The sequence below is a fragment of the Marmota flaviventris genome, chromosome 2 (assembly GCF_047511675.1).
Source record: "Marmota flaviventris isolate mMarFla1 chromosome 2, mMarFla1.hap1, whole genome shotgun sequence".
Lineage (NCBI taxonomy): Eukaryota > Metazoa > Chordata > Mammalia > Rodentia > Sciuridae > Marmota > Marmota flaviventris.
In genome coordinates this window covers 125,450,587-125,465,471 of record NC_092499.1, presented here as the reverse complement: position 1 = coordinate 125,465,471, position 14,885 = coordinate 125,450,587, and the positions used below count along the sequence as shown (strand labels likewise).

Here is a 14,885-nt window from a genome sequence, read left to right as displayed (position 1 = left end):
GGTATTTGCAGAGACCCCCCCCCACACACACACACACCTTTTCCTTTACCCAATACAATGTAAATGATATATAAATGGTTGTTGTATTGTTTAGAATAAATGACAAGAATAAAAACTTTATACAGGATCAATACAAATGCAATTTTTTAACAATATTTTAGATCTATGGTTGTTGAATCCCAAGGAGGGCTGACTGCACAGGTAACGTGGCCCCATCAGTCTCTGGTGGAAGATCGTGGCTTTGTCTTTTCCTTCAGCCATAGTTACTTAGTACAAGATTTTACAAGATGAAAACTTAATTCATTTAGAGATTTGATTATTTCTGCAAAGTTGATTTGACAGGCTTTGGGCATCATGCAAGTTCTGCCTCTTCCAGCCTACCCAGGCTCTGAATTAGCTTCATCTTTCTCTTCTCTTTCATGATTGCTTTAGAAGGCAGAAGCCATTAATCCACAGAGGCACTTTTAGGAGACACACAGACTTCAGTGGGATTCCGATTGCTGCTATCACACAGCTCACTACAGTTGCAGATCTTTGTAGAATTGAAGCTTCTGGGGAAGTGCCCTTGATAACCTGCTCCCAGTTGCTGCCTCCCTGTTACTTGCTCCCCTGGCTGCTCAAAGCTTGTGCAAGACTCAGCTTCCTTGTTCTGTATTTCCTCCTACATTGAGTACTTGGGTACTTCCAGACTATGTTTTCTTTTGCGATAACAAAATTCTCAAGACTATGTAAAGGATGCAAATTTATTTGGTACATGCTTATAGATGTTGGGAAGACCAAGCATGGCACCGGTAACTGGTGAGGGTCTTCTTGCTGCACAATGACATGGCAGAGGGTATCACATGGTGAAACAGAACAAGCATGCCCTCTGCCAATGGAAAAGATAACTATGGGATTTGTTGAGAATTACCTACAGTACTTAGTGGAAAGTATGAAAGCTAGTTAAGATCCTTAACCATCAGTCTCCACAACCTTCTTTCCCTGGGCATGATGGTAATTCTTTAAACTGTGATTATGGGAATGACCTCTGAGGTGGGCCATTTGAGAGATACATTTTAGATCCCATAGTGGTTTCAGGCCTTTCTTAATTATCTGATGGTCTCAGCAAAGCTTTATTGGGTTCTGTGATTTATAACCTGGCCCTTTGCCTCTATAACCTGAGCTCTCTCAGCCTTCAGTCAGCATTTGGCTTGAATGGCTATTCTCTCTACTGTTCTTTGCTGGTTTTTTTTCTTTTTTGTTTTGGGTTGTTTAAGAAGACCCTTTATTTTTCATATTTTGTATTGGTGCATTATAGTTGTACATAATGGTGGAATTTGTTGTTACATATCCATACATGCACACAATATAACTTGCTCAAAATCATTCCCCAGTATAGAGAAATCTCATGAAAATCAAAGGGAGATCTGTAGAATAGAGGAAAATGATTAGGGAAGGGAGAAGAGGAGAGTAAGGAGAAGAATCTGAGTAAAAACAATAATAATAATAATTATTATTATTATCATTATCATTATCATTATTGAGTTATAGATGTAAGCCAGGAATTAGGGATTAACATGTAATCCCTAATTTGTATCATTACAAAACCTTTAAGAAGTGGAAATTACTATGTTCCTCATTTTACAACACAGAGAACATATATTCTGCTAGGCCACACTCTGTCAAAGCTTGAAACTCTGAACACAGGTTTGCATCTACCTTGTGAAATATATTCTACTGTCTCCTTCAGTCCCTCCTTATCCTTTTTAAATGTATTGCAATTTAAGGTTTACAAAGCAATATGTAATATCTCATATGTTAAACTATTGATTAGTCATATTTATCATTTGCTGAATCATACTATGTTATAAACAACGAGCTGTATCAGTCATGAACAAAGAGAGGAATGAGAACATGAAAATGTAAACATGGAGGAAAAATAGACTTTGTTGGTGAAAATAAAGGGGAAACAACTTTGGCACAGAAAATAAAACATTCAGAAAAGCCACTAATAGGTCTCTCTCTCTCTCTCTCTCTCTCTCTCTCTCTCTCTCTCTCTCTCTCTCTCTCTCTCCTGTGTTTCAGGAATACCAAATTGATATATTTTTTGCTCAGACCTGGACAGACAGTCGTCTTCGATTCAACAGCACAATGAAAATCCTCACACTTAACAGCAACATGGTTGGGTTGATATGGATCCCTGACACAATCTTCCGAAATTCTAAAACGGCAGAGGCTCACTGGATCACAACTCCCAATCAACTCCTCAGAATTTGGAATGATGGGAAAATCCTTTACACTTTAAGGTAAGATATCCTGTGGATTTCTTTAAATCATTAACTGACACATAGTACATGTGCCATTTGTACATATTTATGGAATACATTACAATAATTTAATACATGTATACATTTATTAATCCAATCAGGGTAGTTAGCATTCCAACTCCTCCAGTATTTATCATTTCTATGTGTTTGGAATTTTTGTATATTTCTAGTTGTTTTAAATGCATGATAAATCACAGACTATAGTTACTCCATTGTGCTATAAAATACTACAACTAATTCCTGCCATCTAACTACAGAATCTTTAATTACTTATGGTCTAATTTTGGATCCTTAATTTAAGTTATTGTTGAAATGAGACCCTATTTTTATCTCTTAAGTTCTGTTCTTTCTCATGTTTAACATACTACAGAGTTCTGAAAGAGTCTGTCCCCCTAATAGCAATTGTGTAAAAATAAAGGCATTCAAATGATCTGCAATGAATAGGAACTAATTCATTCATCAGAATCCATTTCTGCTGGAAATTAGTTGTGAAAATTATCTTTTATATATTTAACTCCATAAGTCCACTCAGCCGGGAAAACACAGATGTCTTGGAGTCCTAATTAACAAATGTCATTATAGTTAAATTTGAGACCACAGGACAAAAGACAAAGTGGGTGTTCCCCAACTCATCCCTAAAGGGAGATGCAGCAACCCGGCAATGTGTCCTCTTAGAGCCAGGTAATCCTCACAGAAACCCAGGGAGATGAGGAATGTTCTTCAAAGAAGTGGCTTGACTTTCCAAAGTTACTGCATGGAAGTAGTGTGACCAGAGTTTGACCTAAGTCTGAGTCCACAGTGCTCCTCACATTCCCAGAATGGTCTAAGCTTACCTGACCACGAAAATAGTGCCCCCCAGTGCCGCCTTTTTGCTTATTTAGTGCTAGGATCAAGAGGACAGCACCCTCTGGCAGTGGCCTCTGAGGGCATACAACTCAGAAAGGCACAGCTTTCACGTCTTCCACTGACCTGTGGCTGCTTCTCATTGTGTACTTACTACCTCTGGACCTGGCCCCCAACTTTACATGTTCCTACTGGCTTGGCTCATCTACTTCCTTGACTTTAAAGTCATATCCAAGCTGAGGATCGGGTGGTTGTTCTGGACTCCAGGTTCTTGGAGACCACCTGCCTGTCTGCTACTGTAGGCTAACAAGCATTTCAATTTAGTATGGCTCAGGGGACTACGACTTCTCTCCTACCTCTGACCCATGCTCCATGTCCTCCCTGTTAAGTCCATACCACAATAAGTTCCTCATGTACCCTTTCCTTACATCCCTTAATTTCCCCCCTCTCACACACACATCCAGTGTCATGAGCTTTCAATTACAGGTGCTTGTGGCCCTGAGAAGAAATCAGTGACTCCTAGTATTGAACAAGTGCCTGTAGCACAAATGACATAGACAAATATCAAAATAAGCAGAAGATAAGAGAATATTAAAGTTTCTGAGAAATAATAATTTTGCAGACAGGGAACAATAGCAACAACAAAAAATGTCACAATAGTGAGGTATGCTGATGAAATACATTGATAAAGCGAGAGTTTGAAACAGGTGTTTCATCAATTCTAAAGAAATACCAATGAGACACTGGAATGAAATAGAGCCTCAGTGAATCTTTATGGAGATATGTCTGCTCTTGGGATCCTGTACAGAAACTCTGTCACACAGGGTGTCTGTTCTGGAAAGATGAAGTATGCTACTTAGTACAACCATCACCTTCCTCATGAAGTAGGGGATTGCCCAAGTAGGAAATACCTCCACAAGTGGATTGATTTGGCATAATAGCTATTTAGTCAAATATACCAGTTTCAAACGGAGGAGGGATTTCATTCAAACAGATTGAAAACGACAACTTATAAAACAACAGTTGGGTTTTTTTTTTCTCCTCCCTGACTTGGCTTGTATTTGTAGACACAGTTGGAATGTTACTAACTGGAATTCTCTGTTTCTGATTAAAAGCCAAACAAAATAACACAATACAAAGACAACAACAGGGCTTCACTGGGTGAAGAGTACAATTGCCCAGAGTGAGTTGCATGTGTTGGACCCTGCATCATGGAACTTCTCTCCCTCTCCATGCATCCTGGTGCCTCAGCCACCCCATGGGCCTTACCCAGGGCCTTGGCTGTGTTGTTTCTGACCCCAAGAGTGATGCTTGGCTCTTCTACAGGCTCACCATCAATGCAGAGTGCCAGCTGCAGCTGCACAACTTCCCCATGGATGAGCACTCCTGCCCTCTGATCTTCTCCAGCTGTGAGTACCCTGGTGGGGCATGAGTGCTGTGTAGGGAGTGACTGGTCTGGTACTGGTTTCTGGCAAGCAGTCATGCAACTGGTAACAGTGTCACTGTCCAACGAGAGAAAACTGATGATGGTTTTTGGTGTCAGCCACCTTTTTTTATTCCAGATGTTCTTAGACAGGATTTATGTTACAAAATAGATAAATTTGATAAAGTGATGAGCAACTTACCATTCACCATAAAATTGAAGTGTTCAGAAACTAATGACCGGTGGACTTACCAAAGATTTATGCTGATGAGATGTGCATATTATTTGAAGTATATTAATTTTTTGCAATATTTTTAGGCTTAATATTTTAAGGCAAGGTGAATTGTTTTCTAAATAGGAAGAAAAATGTCTTTTAAATCTATTTGTATTTGTCTCATTGTACTACTGTAAGGAACATTTTTATAGTGTCATACATTTCATTTGTGATTCATATCATAGCTAACAAGCAATCACTTAAAAATTCTTTAAGACGGCATCTAATACTACAGACAAGAGTACATATAAAGGAAATATCAAATTTATTTGCTTACTCACAAAGCTTTTAAGTAAAGGTTAATATGGAAATATATTTGCTGAATTTATGATGGTTCACTTTAAATATATTAATCACTAGTACTTATGTATGACTCACAGGAATTTAATTAACTTTATTCAATTTCTTTAAAATTGCATATGGAGCCTGACAAACAAATCTGATGAAATCTCAGGCAGACATTGTATGAAACAAAAGATGAATGCACTTTATAATTCCTTTTAGGTTCAGAAAAAGACAAAAAGGAAAGGTAAATTTTAGTAATCTTCTAGACTGGGTTAAAATATTTTTCTGTAAATATTCACTTAATTAGTTGAAACTAAACTTATTATTTGTTGATAACACAAACAGTTCATGCCTACCCAGTGGATGTGAATGCTTATAATATCTGGTAACCTTGCCTGCAAATCCTTTTGGGAAAGTTCTCTATTTATTTACTCTAAAAGTTACAGAATCCTCTAAATCAATGTGTTGTGAGTCACTTTGGTATGACACACATACACATATTGATATAATGTTTATGAGTGATTTGTCCAGTTCATAATTTATCAGCTAACCCAAGTTGGTCTGTTGATTCTTCCAGTGAACTGATATGGTCTTAACTCATTTATTGAGTTTGTAATTTTAGTGGTTATTTTCTAATTATTAGACATTAGTTTTGCATCTTCTATGCAATTTTGGCCCTGATTTCTTCACCAGATTTTGAATAATGACTATTTAAATTTTCAAAACATATCAGTATGTTTTGGGGTAGGTTTTGCACAATTTATTTAGTTATTTGTTAATTCGAGTTCATGTTTTCTGGGACTTTTTCTATGTGTTTCTTTGAGTCTTGTATGTAAAGATATTTTTTTAAAAGATGGTTTGCTCTGCTTCTCTCTGGTATCAATATCATTTTAATTTTTATTCAAACTTATAAAACTAAAGAACACTGCTAATAATTGGATTCACTACCCAGAATGTGATGCTGCTAATTCACTACTATTTGGTATGAAATTTATGTTGGTGCTTTCCTTTTTAAAATCCCTATTATTAGGATGTAATCTTCATGCAATAAAAACAACCTATTTCCAGTAAAGTTCACATATCTATGAGAATTTCACATATCTATGTAAATACCAGTACACAGAGATAATAGAACATTCCCATTAGTTCAGTTAGTTTTTTTTTTTATGTGTCTGTGTGTGTGTGTGTGTGTGTGTGCGCGCGCGCTGAGACTTGAACCCAGTAGGACCTTGTGCATGCTAAGCACATGTTCTACCACTGAACTGCATCCCCAAACCCTCTTTTGCATCTTTGCAAACAATTCCCCCACCCCTGGCTCACGGCATTGCTGATCTGGTGTCTACTGCTACAGATTAATGGTGTTTATACTAGAATTTTGTATTTTATGTCTGGCTTCTTTCACTCAGCATAATATCTTTGAGATTCAAACATATTGGTACATGTATCAATAATTTATTTTCTATCACTGTAAATTAAAATTTAAGCCTGAGTACCTGGGCCATATAGATGGTATGAACTCTAGCTACCTAAATGTCTTCATGATTTCAGGCTTGTAGTTATAAATTCTTTGCACAGAAATTCATTTTTTTTCTCTTACATGTTTTCCACAAAGATGGACAGGGACTCTTCTTTTAGGGAGAGTTTTTCCAGATTCCTCCAGCTGAGGTTTCTTCACTTCCACAGTCCAGCAGCCATTAATGGGTTCTCTGCCCAGCATGGCTTCTCTGCTGGGGCCCAACTGTGTTGCTTGCTCATGTGGGGCTGAGGTCCAGACCAGCAGAGACTGTCAGGTTCCTGAGTGCTCCAGTATAGTCCTGCTCCTTGGGGTCTGATGGTTTCCTTTACTCCCTCAAGTTTTCAAAATGTGCCTAAAAAATTTACAAGCCCTTTCAAGAGTTTCATTCCAAGAGGAGATTTTCCACACATGCAGTTTACAATACTGCCAGAAAGAAAAGTATTTATATGGATTGTTTTAAAAAAAAGTTTTATAAAAATGAAATAATTTAAATTCTTAAAGGTAACTTACATAAACAACCACTCAGGGAAACACCATTCTAAAAGCTTAACTCTAACAATGTCTTTCTAGAAAGCATACAGCACTAGGAAGAAGTCTGTCATGGTAGGAAAAATGATTTGCAAGACCATCCACATGTATTTTCACGTCTCTGATATCATGTGGTGGTAGAACATGATCAGATTTGGGTATCAGGGATTGAATTCAAAGGCACTCGGCCACTGAGCTATATCCCCAGACCTATTTTGTATTTTATCTTGAGACATAATCTCATTGAGTTGATTAGCACCTCACTTTTGCTGGGGCTGGTTCTGAATGGTCCTCCTGCCTCAGCCTCCTGAACACGGGATTATAGGCATGTGCCACTGTGCCTGGCTTCAAAGACCTTTTTACATGTGGACAAGTAAAAGCAACTATGTCTGAAAAATCAGGGCACTGAATGACTAGATTGATGTTTGACAACCAGATAAAAATAAATTTAAAATGACAAAACTGGATATGGACTACTATGTACCATTAGAATGGCCAAAATCTGAACAATGACAAGTTCAAAAATAAGTGAAGAAGTAGAACAACAGAAACTCTCATTCATTGGTTTTTGGAATACAGAATGGTCCAGCTATTCTGGAAGACAGTTGGATAGTTTCTTACAGAATTAAATATACTTTTGCCATATGACTCAGAATTTGCACTCCTTGATATTTATCCAAGTAAATTAAAAAACATATTTCCACACAAAAGCCTGTGTACACGTATTTATAGTAAGCTTATTCATAATTACCCAAATTCAGAAGTAGATATCCTTCAATAGGTGAGTGGATAAACAATCTGGCTCATTCAAACAGTGAAATACTATTCAATGCCAGAAAAAAAGATATCAAGCCATGAGAGACACTGAGGAAACTTAAATGCATATTTCTAAGTGAAAGAAGCCAATCTGAAAAGGCTAGATACTGTATAATTTCAACTATGTGACATTTGGGGAAAAGGCAAAACTGTGGAGACAGGGAAAAGATCAGTGGTTGTCAGGGGCTGGAGAATGAGGGACGAGTAGATGGAGCACAAAAGATATTTAGAGCTGTGAATGTATTCTGTGAGACACTATAATACTAAATTTATGACATTGTGCACTTATCCAAATGGACAACACCAAGAGTGAATCCTAATGTTAACATGGGCCTTGGTTGATCATGATGTGTCAATAGGTTCATTGATTATAACTAATGCACCACTCTGGTGCAGCTATTAATTGTCAAGGAGGCTCTGAAGGGAGAGAGGGAAAGAAGTATATGGGAGCTCTGCACTTTTTGCTTAATTTTTCAGCAAACCTAAAACAGCTGTTTTAAAAAGTCTAATAAAAACAATAACAATTGGAGGTAGAGAAGGAATTTATTCCAATTATAAATGAAAAGGCCCCAAATAAAAAATAACTGGGAATCTCAAAATGTAAAGCTCTGCTTTAAAGAATAAATTTACTGAACTAATTTACATGTGTGGCATTAATTCATGTATATATTATTCACTTTTTATAAATGAGAATAATAACACTTTTTTAAAGGAAAATGTGCTTTGATGATTTGGAGTTATGGAGGATAGTTTTATCTATGACATTTCAGTACCTAACTTATTTCTACATTATAAATGTATATTATGAGGAAAACCCTCATCATAACACTGATGAGCAATTGGAAATGAAGTGGTGTTTGTTAACACTTGCTTTGAATTATTATTATAGTACTTTTCAGTTATTTGCAATCAGGAGCTAATTTTTTTTCTATTTAAAAATTGACAGCAGCAAAACTGAACATTTCCTGTCATAAATAAAAGCTAGGAAAATTCCTTAAAATGTATAGTAAAATTTAATGAGATCATTAATATGATAGTAAAGTCTTTCTACTTATTAAACTACTATATTATTAAACAACTTCTTAATTCAATTAAAAGACTCAGGACTGTACCTCCTTTTGGTGCCAATGTTTTTTGGTGGTAAATTCCCTAATATAAATTTTGTTTCTTTAGTAGTCTATCTGACTGGCACAAGCAAAACCTCTCAAATGATGACAATTCTATAAAATTTTCCAATACATTCACAGAGATTAGGTAATTTCATCTGATATATAGCATGTTTGGGTTTATTGTTACTATTGCTATTTTATTATTTTGGTACTGAGGGTAAACCTAAGGTCTTGGGTATGCTAAAGACACAATCTACCACTAAGCTACACCCTCAGCCCTGGGCTTATTGTTTAATAATTGGGTTTATATATATTTTAAAGTAGTTGAGATTTGGGAGATATTTTAATAAATTAAAAACTTATTGTATTTTCTGTAGTCGTTGAGTTTCAGAATCACAATTACAAAACTCCTAATATATACTGAAAGAGAGATCTTGGGCTGGGGATATAGCTCAGTCGGTAGAGTGTTTGCTTAAGGCCTTGGGTTCAATCCCAAGCACGAGAGAGAGAGAGAGAGAGAGAGAGAGAGAGAGAGAGAGAGAGAGATATCTTGTTTTATAAGTTTATTTCAATTGATTAAAATTATTGAAAATAATTTTTAAATTGCTTATGTCCTTGGATATTTATCCAAAAGTACTAAAATTAGGATACTATAGTGATACATACATATCAATTTTTATAGCAGTGCAATTCATAATAGCCAAGTTATGGAACTAGTCTAGATGTCTGTCAATAGAAGAATGTATAAAGAATATGTGGTATATACACACAATGGAGTCCTTTATTCAGTCATAAAGAAGAATGAAGTTATATAATCTGCTGGTAAAAAATGGAAATGGAGATCATCATGCCAAGTGAAATAGTGAGACTCAAAAATTCAAGGATTGAATGTTCTCTTTCATATGGGAAAATGAGGATGGGAGAGAAAGAGAAAAGGGAAAATTTTTAAAAAGTGGGTACTGGGATGTGGCTTAAGTGGTAGCATTCTTGCCTAGCATGTGTGAGGCACTGGGTTCGATTCTCAGCACCACATAAAAATACAAAATAAAGATATTAAAAAAAATGATCTCAATAAAATAGAAGGAAGGCCAATAGAGTAAAGGAAAGGGATTGAGAGGAGGCATGGGGAAGTACTGGGGAATTAAATCTATCAAGTTACTCTATGTCTGTGTACAAATGTACCACAATTAATCCTGCTTATATGCATATATATATAGTTACAATGCACTAATGAAAATTAAAAAAAAATAATAAAAGAGTTATCAGTAGAAATGGAGCAAGCAGATCATTGGGAGAGAGGAGGATAATGTAAGGGAAGGTCCTGGGGAATGATATTGATCAATTATGTGCACATTTGAATAAGGCAAAATGAATTTAATTATTAGGGATAATTATAATGCACCAATAAAAAATTTAAAATAAAATATATATGACTGAATTAAACTTTATTCTGATATTGAATCCTGGGAGAGAAATCTCTGGAGTTGAACTTGGCTATATTCTGTATGCTGAGTGTGGTCATAAGACTTATGCCTTAACGAATATTCAGTTGAAGATGTCATTGGTGGTTCTATTGCTTCCCTATGACTGTTGCAACAAATGACCACATACCTAGTGGCTTAAAACAACACAAATTTACCATCTCACATTTTGGTAGTCCAGAAATCTGAAATGGGCATCAGGCATGGTGTTGACAGGGTGGCATTCCTTCCTAGACGCTCCAGGGAGAATCTACTTCCCCAAGCTCCTAGGGGCTGGCCATATTCCTAATCCTGTGTCCACTCTTTGTTCTGAAAACAGCTGGTTGCTTTTCTATGATCCTTGTTTTGTCATCAGTCTCTCTGATCACAGATAGGAAAGGTTTCCTCTTCTCACCTGTTCACTTCTTTGAATAGACTGGACACATCCACAGGAAGGATGATCTCCCCAGTTGAAATGTCCAACTTCATAGTATCTGCAGAGTCCTTTCTGCCACGTCAGGTGACATTATCAGGCTCTAGAGACCGGGCTGTGAGTTTCTGTGGGTGTCATAAGTGTTCTAAGGCCCAGGGACCTGCTGACAGATGTATCACACACAGTCCTCAAGTTGTGGGGAGAATCTACATGACAGAACAAGCTCAAAAATGATCTCCCAGTGAATTAGGACTAACTTTATTGTGCATCTTGTATCTTAATATATTTTATAGAAGAGATTAAATAAAAAGACAAAATATATATCTTGTATTTTAATTCTTCATTTCTGTAGTTATTTTGAAGATAATTTATTTCATTGTTGGTTTTCTTTTGGTTAAAAATCAGCATTATGAAGTAAACATTTCTCTCTGAAAATATATATTAACATGAACTTTATTAAATTCATAATTTTACTTCCAGAAGATGTATGACCTTTGGAGAATTAGTGTTAATCTAATTTGTTATAGCCACAGTGTGCAAATGTTCCTGGATTTACAATACATTTATGTCCTTATAAACCCACAATAAGTTGAATATATCCTCAGTCATAAACGTGTTGAATACAACTAACCTACTCAATATCCTAGCTCAATAACATTGGTCACTCATTCTCTTGATGGTGTGGCTGACTGGAAGCTAGACTCTCCACTACTGCTTGGCAGATACCAGATAGTATGATACAGACTGTCACTAGCATGGGAAAAGAACAAAACTAAAACTTTGACGTTTTCTTTTGGATACATATTGCTATAACGCCATTATAAAGTAGAAAAATTTTAAGTCAAATCATCATAATAAGTACGCTCAATATACCTTTAAGTAAACAATGCAAGATACATAGATAGCATCTGTGTCTAAGTCATGTGCAAAATCAATGACAAAATGTTAGGAATGCCAGTTATGCAACCCTATGCTGTTGTGTTTTTCAAAAATAGGGATCACTTCACATGCATATTCAACTTTTTGTAAACTAAAGTAGGTATTGTGGACCCTGAAACAATATTTTTCTGTCACTTTGAAATTTAGAAAATTGTATGTGTGAAACTAGCATTCACGGGTGATTTCTCAAATTAAATTAGGTCCTAGAATAAAACCTCAAATAAAATCCCATTCCTTCAATTAATATTTTAACAGCAAAAAAAATGGTACCCCACTTTCTGCTGTTTATTTTGTAATGTTAAATCTTGTAAGACAGATTATACTGATGTCTGGTGTTGCTTCTGTTGGAATGTCTTGCACCGTATCATTGGAACACTACATTTTGAGAAATATGCTAATTCTAGGTTGCTCTTATCATACAACAAATAAAGTAGTAATTAATTCAGTTGGTTATATGTTGGAAAAAATAACCTTGAACTTATACAAATATGTATTCCAAATGGATAGAAGCCTTAAATTTAAAAGTAAAAAGCCATAAAACCACAACAAATTATAAAAAATATATAGGAGAAAATCGTTGATGTAAAACTAATGAAGGATTTTAGATTTGATATCAAAAGCATGATGCATTTAAAAAATGGTTTGTGACTTTGTCAAAGTTGAAAAATTATAGTCTAAAAGATTGGAAAGGCAAGTTACATCCTAGGAGAAAATACTTACAAACCCCATATCTGAAAAAGGGCTTTAATCTATATTATGTAAATAACTCTAAAAACTAATCAGTAAAGAATTTCATTTCTCTTCATGACTGAAAAATATTCTATCATTTGCAATTTCATATTTTATTTATCCATTATTATTTGGTGGGCACTTGAAATATTTCTACCTTTTGACTATCATGAAGAAAGCTGCGATGAACATTGTACTAGAATCTGCTTGAGACCTTGCTTTCAATTCTTAAGAACATGTGCCTAGGAGTAGTATTGCTGAATCATATTGTAACTCTCTACTTAATTCATTGAGGAACTGACAGTTTTTCTTAGCAGCTGTTCAGTTTTGTGTTCCCACCAGCCATGCAGAGATTCCAATTTCTTTACAATTTCACCAACACTTGATAATAGCCATCCTAGTGGGTAAGAAGTTGCATCTCATTGTTTTAAATTTCATTTCCTTAATGACTAATGATGTTTGAGCACATGTGACAACATTCTATGACTTTGACAATATCGTGCTGAGTGAAATGAGCATGACTAAGAATAAAGAACAAATTCTAATAACCTGAAGTAACTAGAAGAGGAAATTCATATATACAGAGAAAGCAGAATAGTAGTATCTAGGGATTGGAGAATAGAATAAGTTACTATTTAACAAGTAAAGATTCTGATTAGGATAATGAAACAGTCTGGAAATATATTTTGGTGAGGGTTGTCAGCATTGTAAATGTACTTAATATTTCTGAATTGTACACTTAAAATGGTTAAAATGGTAATTCTTGCACCATGTATTTTTATCACAATTGATAAAAATGTAAACCAAAACTAAACAAAATATAAACAGTCCAGGTAGAAATAGGTAAAAGATATAAACAGACATAAACAGTCATTTCACCAAATGTGACATACAGATGGTAAATGCATACTAACATCATTAATTATTAGTAAATGCAAATCAAAACCATGCATTATCACTACACCCTTATTAGAAATGGCTAACATTAAAGACAGTGATGATACCAAATACCAGTAAGGATGTAGAAAAATTGGGTGTTGTTGGTTAGGATGTAAAATAACACAGTCACTGTAGAAAAACGTTTGGCATTTTCTTTTCTTTCTTTTTTTTTAGAAGTGGTGATTAAATCCAGGTCCTCACACTCTACCACTGAGCTACATCCCCAGCCCTGAAAGTTTCTTTCAATACTAAAAATATACTTTTTATATGACCTAGTGATTGCATAATTAGACATTCATCCTAGAGAAAGAAATGATTTATTGACACAAAAGCTTGCCCATTAATATTCATAGAGCTTTCTTCTTAAGAGCCAAAATCTGGAAACAACCCTCATGTCTCTCAGTAGATGAATTGGTAAGCAAGTTGTTGTTATATCATTAACAAGAAATACTATGCAGCAACACATTACTGATCCATGAAATGATTTGATTGTACTGCCACAGAATTGAACTGAATGAAAATCTCAAAAGGTTATGTTATCTATGATCCTAGTTATGTAAAGTTATTGAAATAAACAAGAAGTAAAAGCTAAGGTGGAATTGTTAACTGTATTGAAAGAAGACTTAAATAAATGGAAAGGTATTTTGTGTTAATGAACTGAAATACTTAATCTTATTGGGATGGTAATGCTACCCCAAATTGATCTATAGATTCAGTACAGTCCAAATACAAACCCCTACTGGCTTTTTTTTTTCCTTCCAGAAATTGACAAAGCAGTCCTAAAATTTACATGGAAATTCAAAAACTCCAGAATAGTCAAAATAATCTTACATAAAAAACAATAGATTTAGATGCCTCACACATTTGACTTCAAAACTTACTATATAAGTAGATCAGTGTGGTAAGATATTGCCCAAATGACAGATTTATGGATCAGTGGAATAAAATTGAGAGTCCTAAAAGCAAAACCAAAAACAAAACAACTCATATTTATGGTCAATTAATGTTTGCCAAAATAATTCTGAAAGAAAGTATAGCTTTTCCAACAAACAGTGCTGAGGCAATTTGATGTAATTAAGCAAGAGGAATCAAGTTGGAACTGCATTCTTACCCCATAGGCAACATGTAATGGCTAAACTATATGTAACTTTTTAAAGAAAATAAATATAAATCTTTGTAACCTTGGATTAGTCTATGGTTTCTTAGATATGACACCAGAAGTACAAACAGCACAATAAAAAAAATAGATAAACTGGATGTTATCAAATTGAAAACTTTCATGCTT

General features: G+C 35.1%; 1 protein-coding gene across 2 annotated transcripts in view; it reads left to right on the top strand.

Moving 5' to 3' along the window:
* Gabrg3 (gamma-aminobutyric acid type A receptor subunit gamma3) overlaps positions 1-14,885 on the top strand; it is a 600,453-nt gene that overhangs the window by 334,726 nt on the left and 250,842 nt on the right. The window contains exons 4-5 of one of the 2 annotated variants that reach the window (XM_027926108.2): positions 2,065-2,285; positions 4,476-4,558. In XM_027926108.2, coding sequence (XP_027781909.1) covers positions 2,065-2,285; positions 4,476-4,558 — 304 coding nt within the window. Of the gene's footprint in view, positions 1-2,064; positions 2,286-4,475; positions 4,559-14,885 lie in introns of those variants that run through there. The other variant, XM_071607344.1, reaches the window with a different exon arrangement.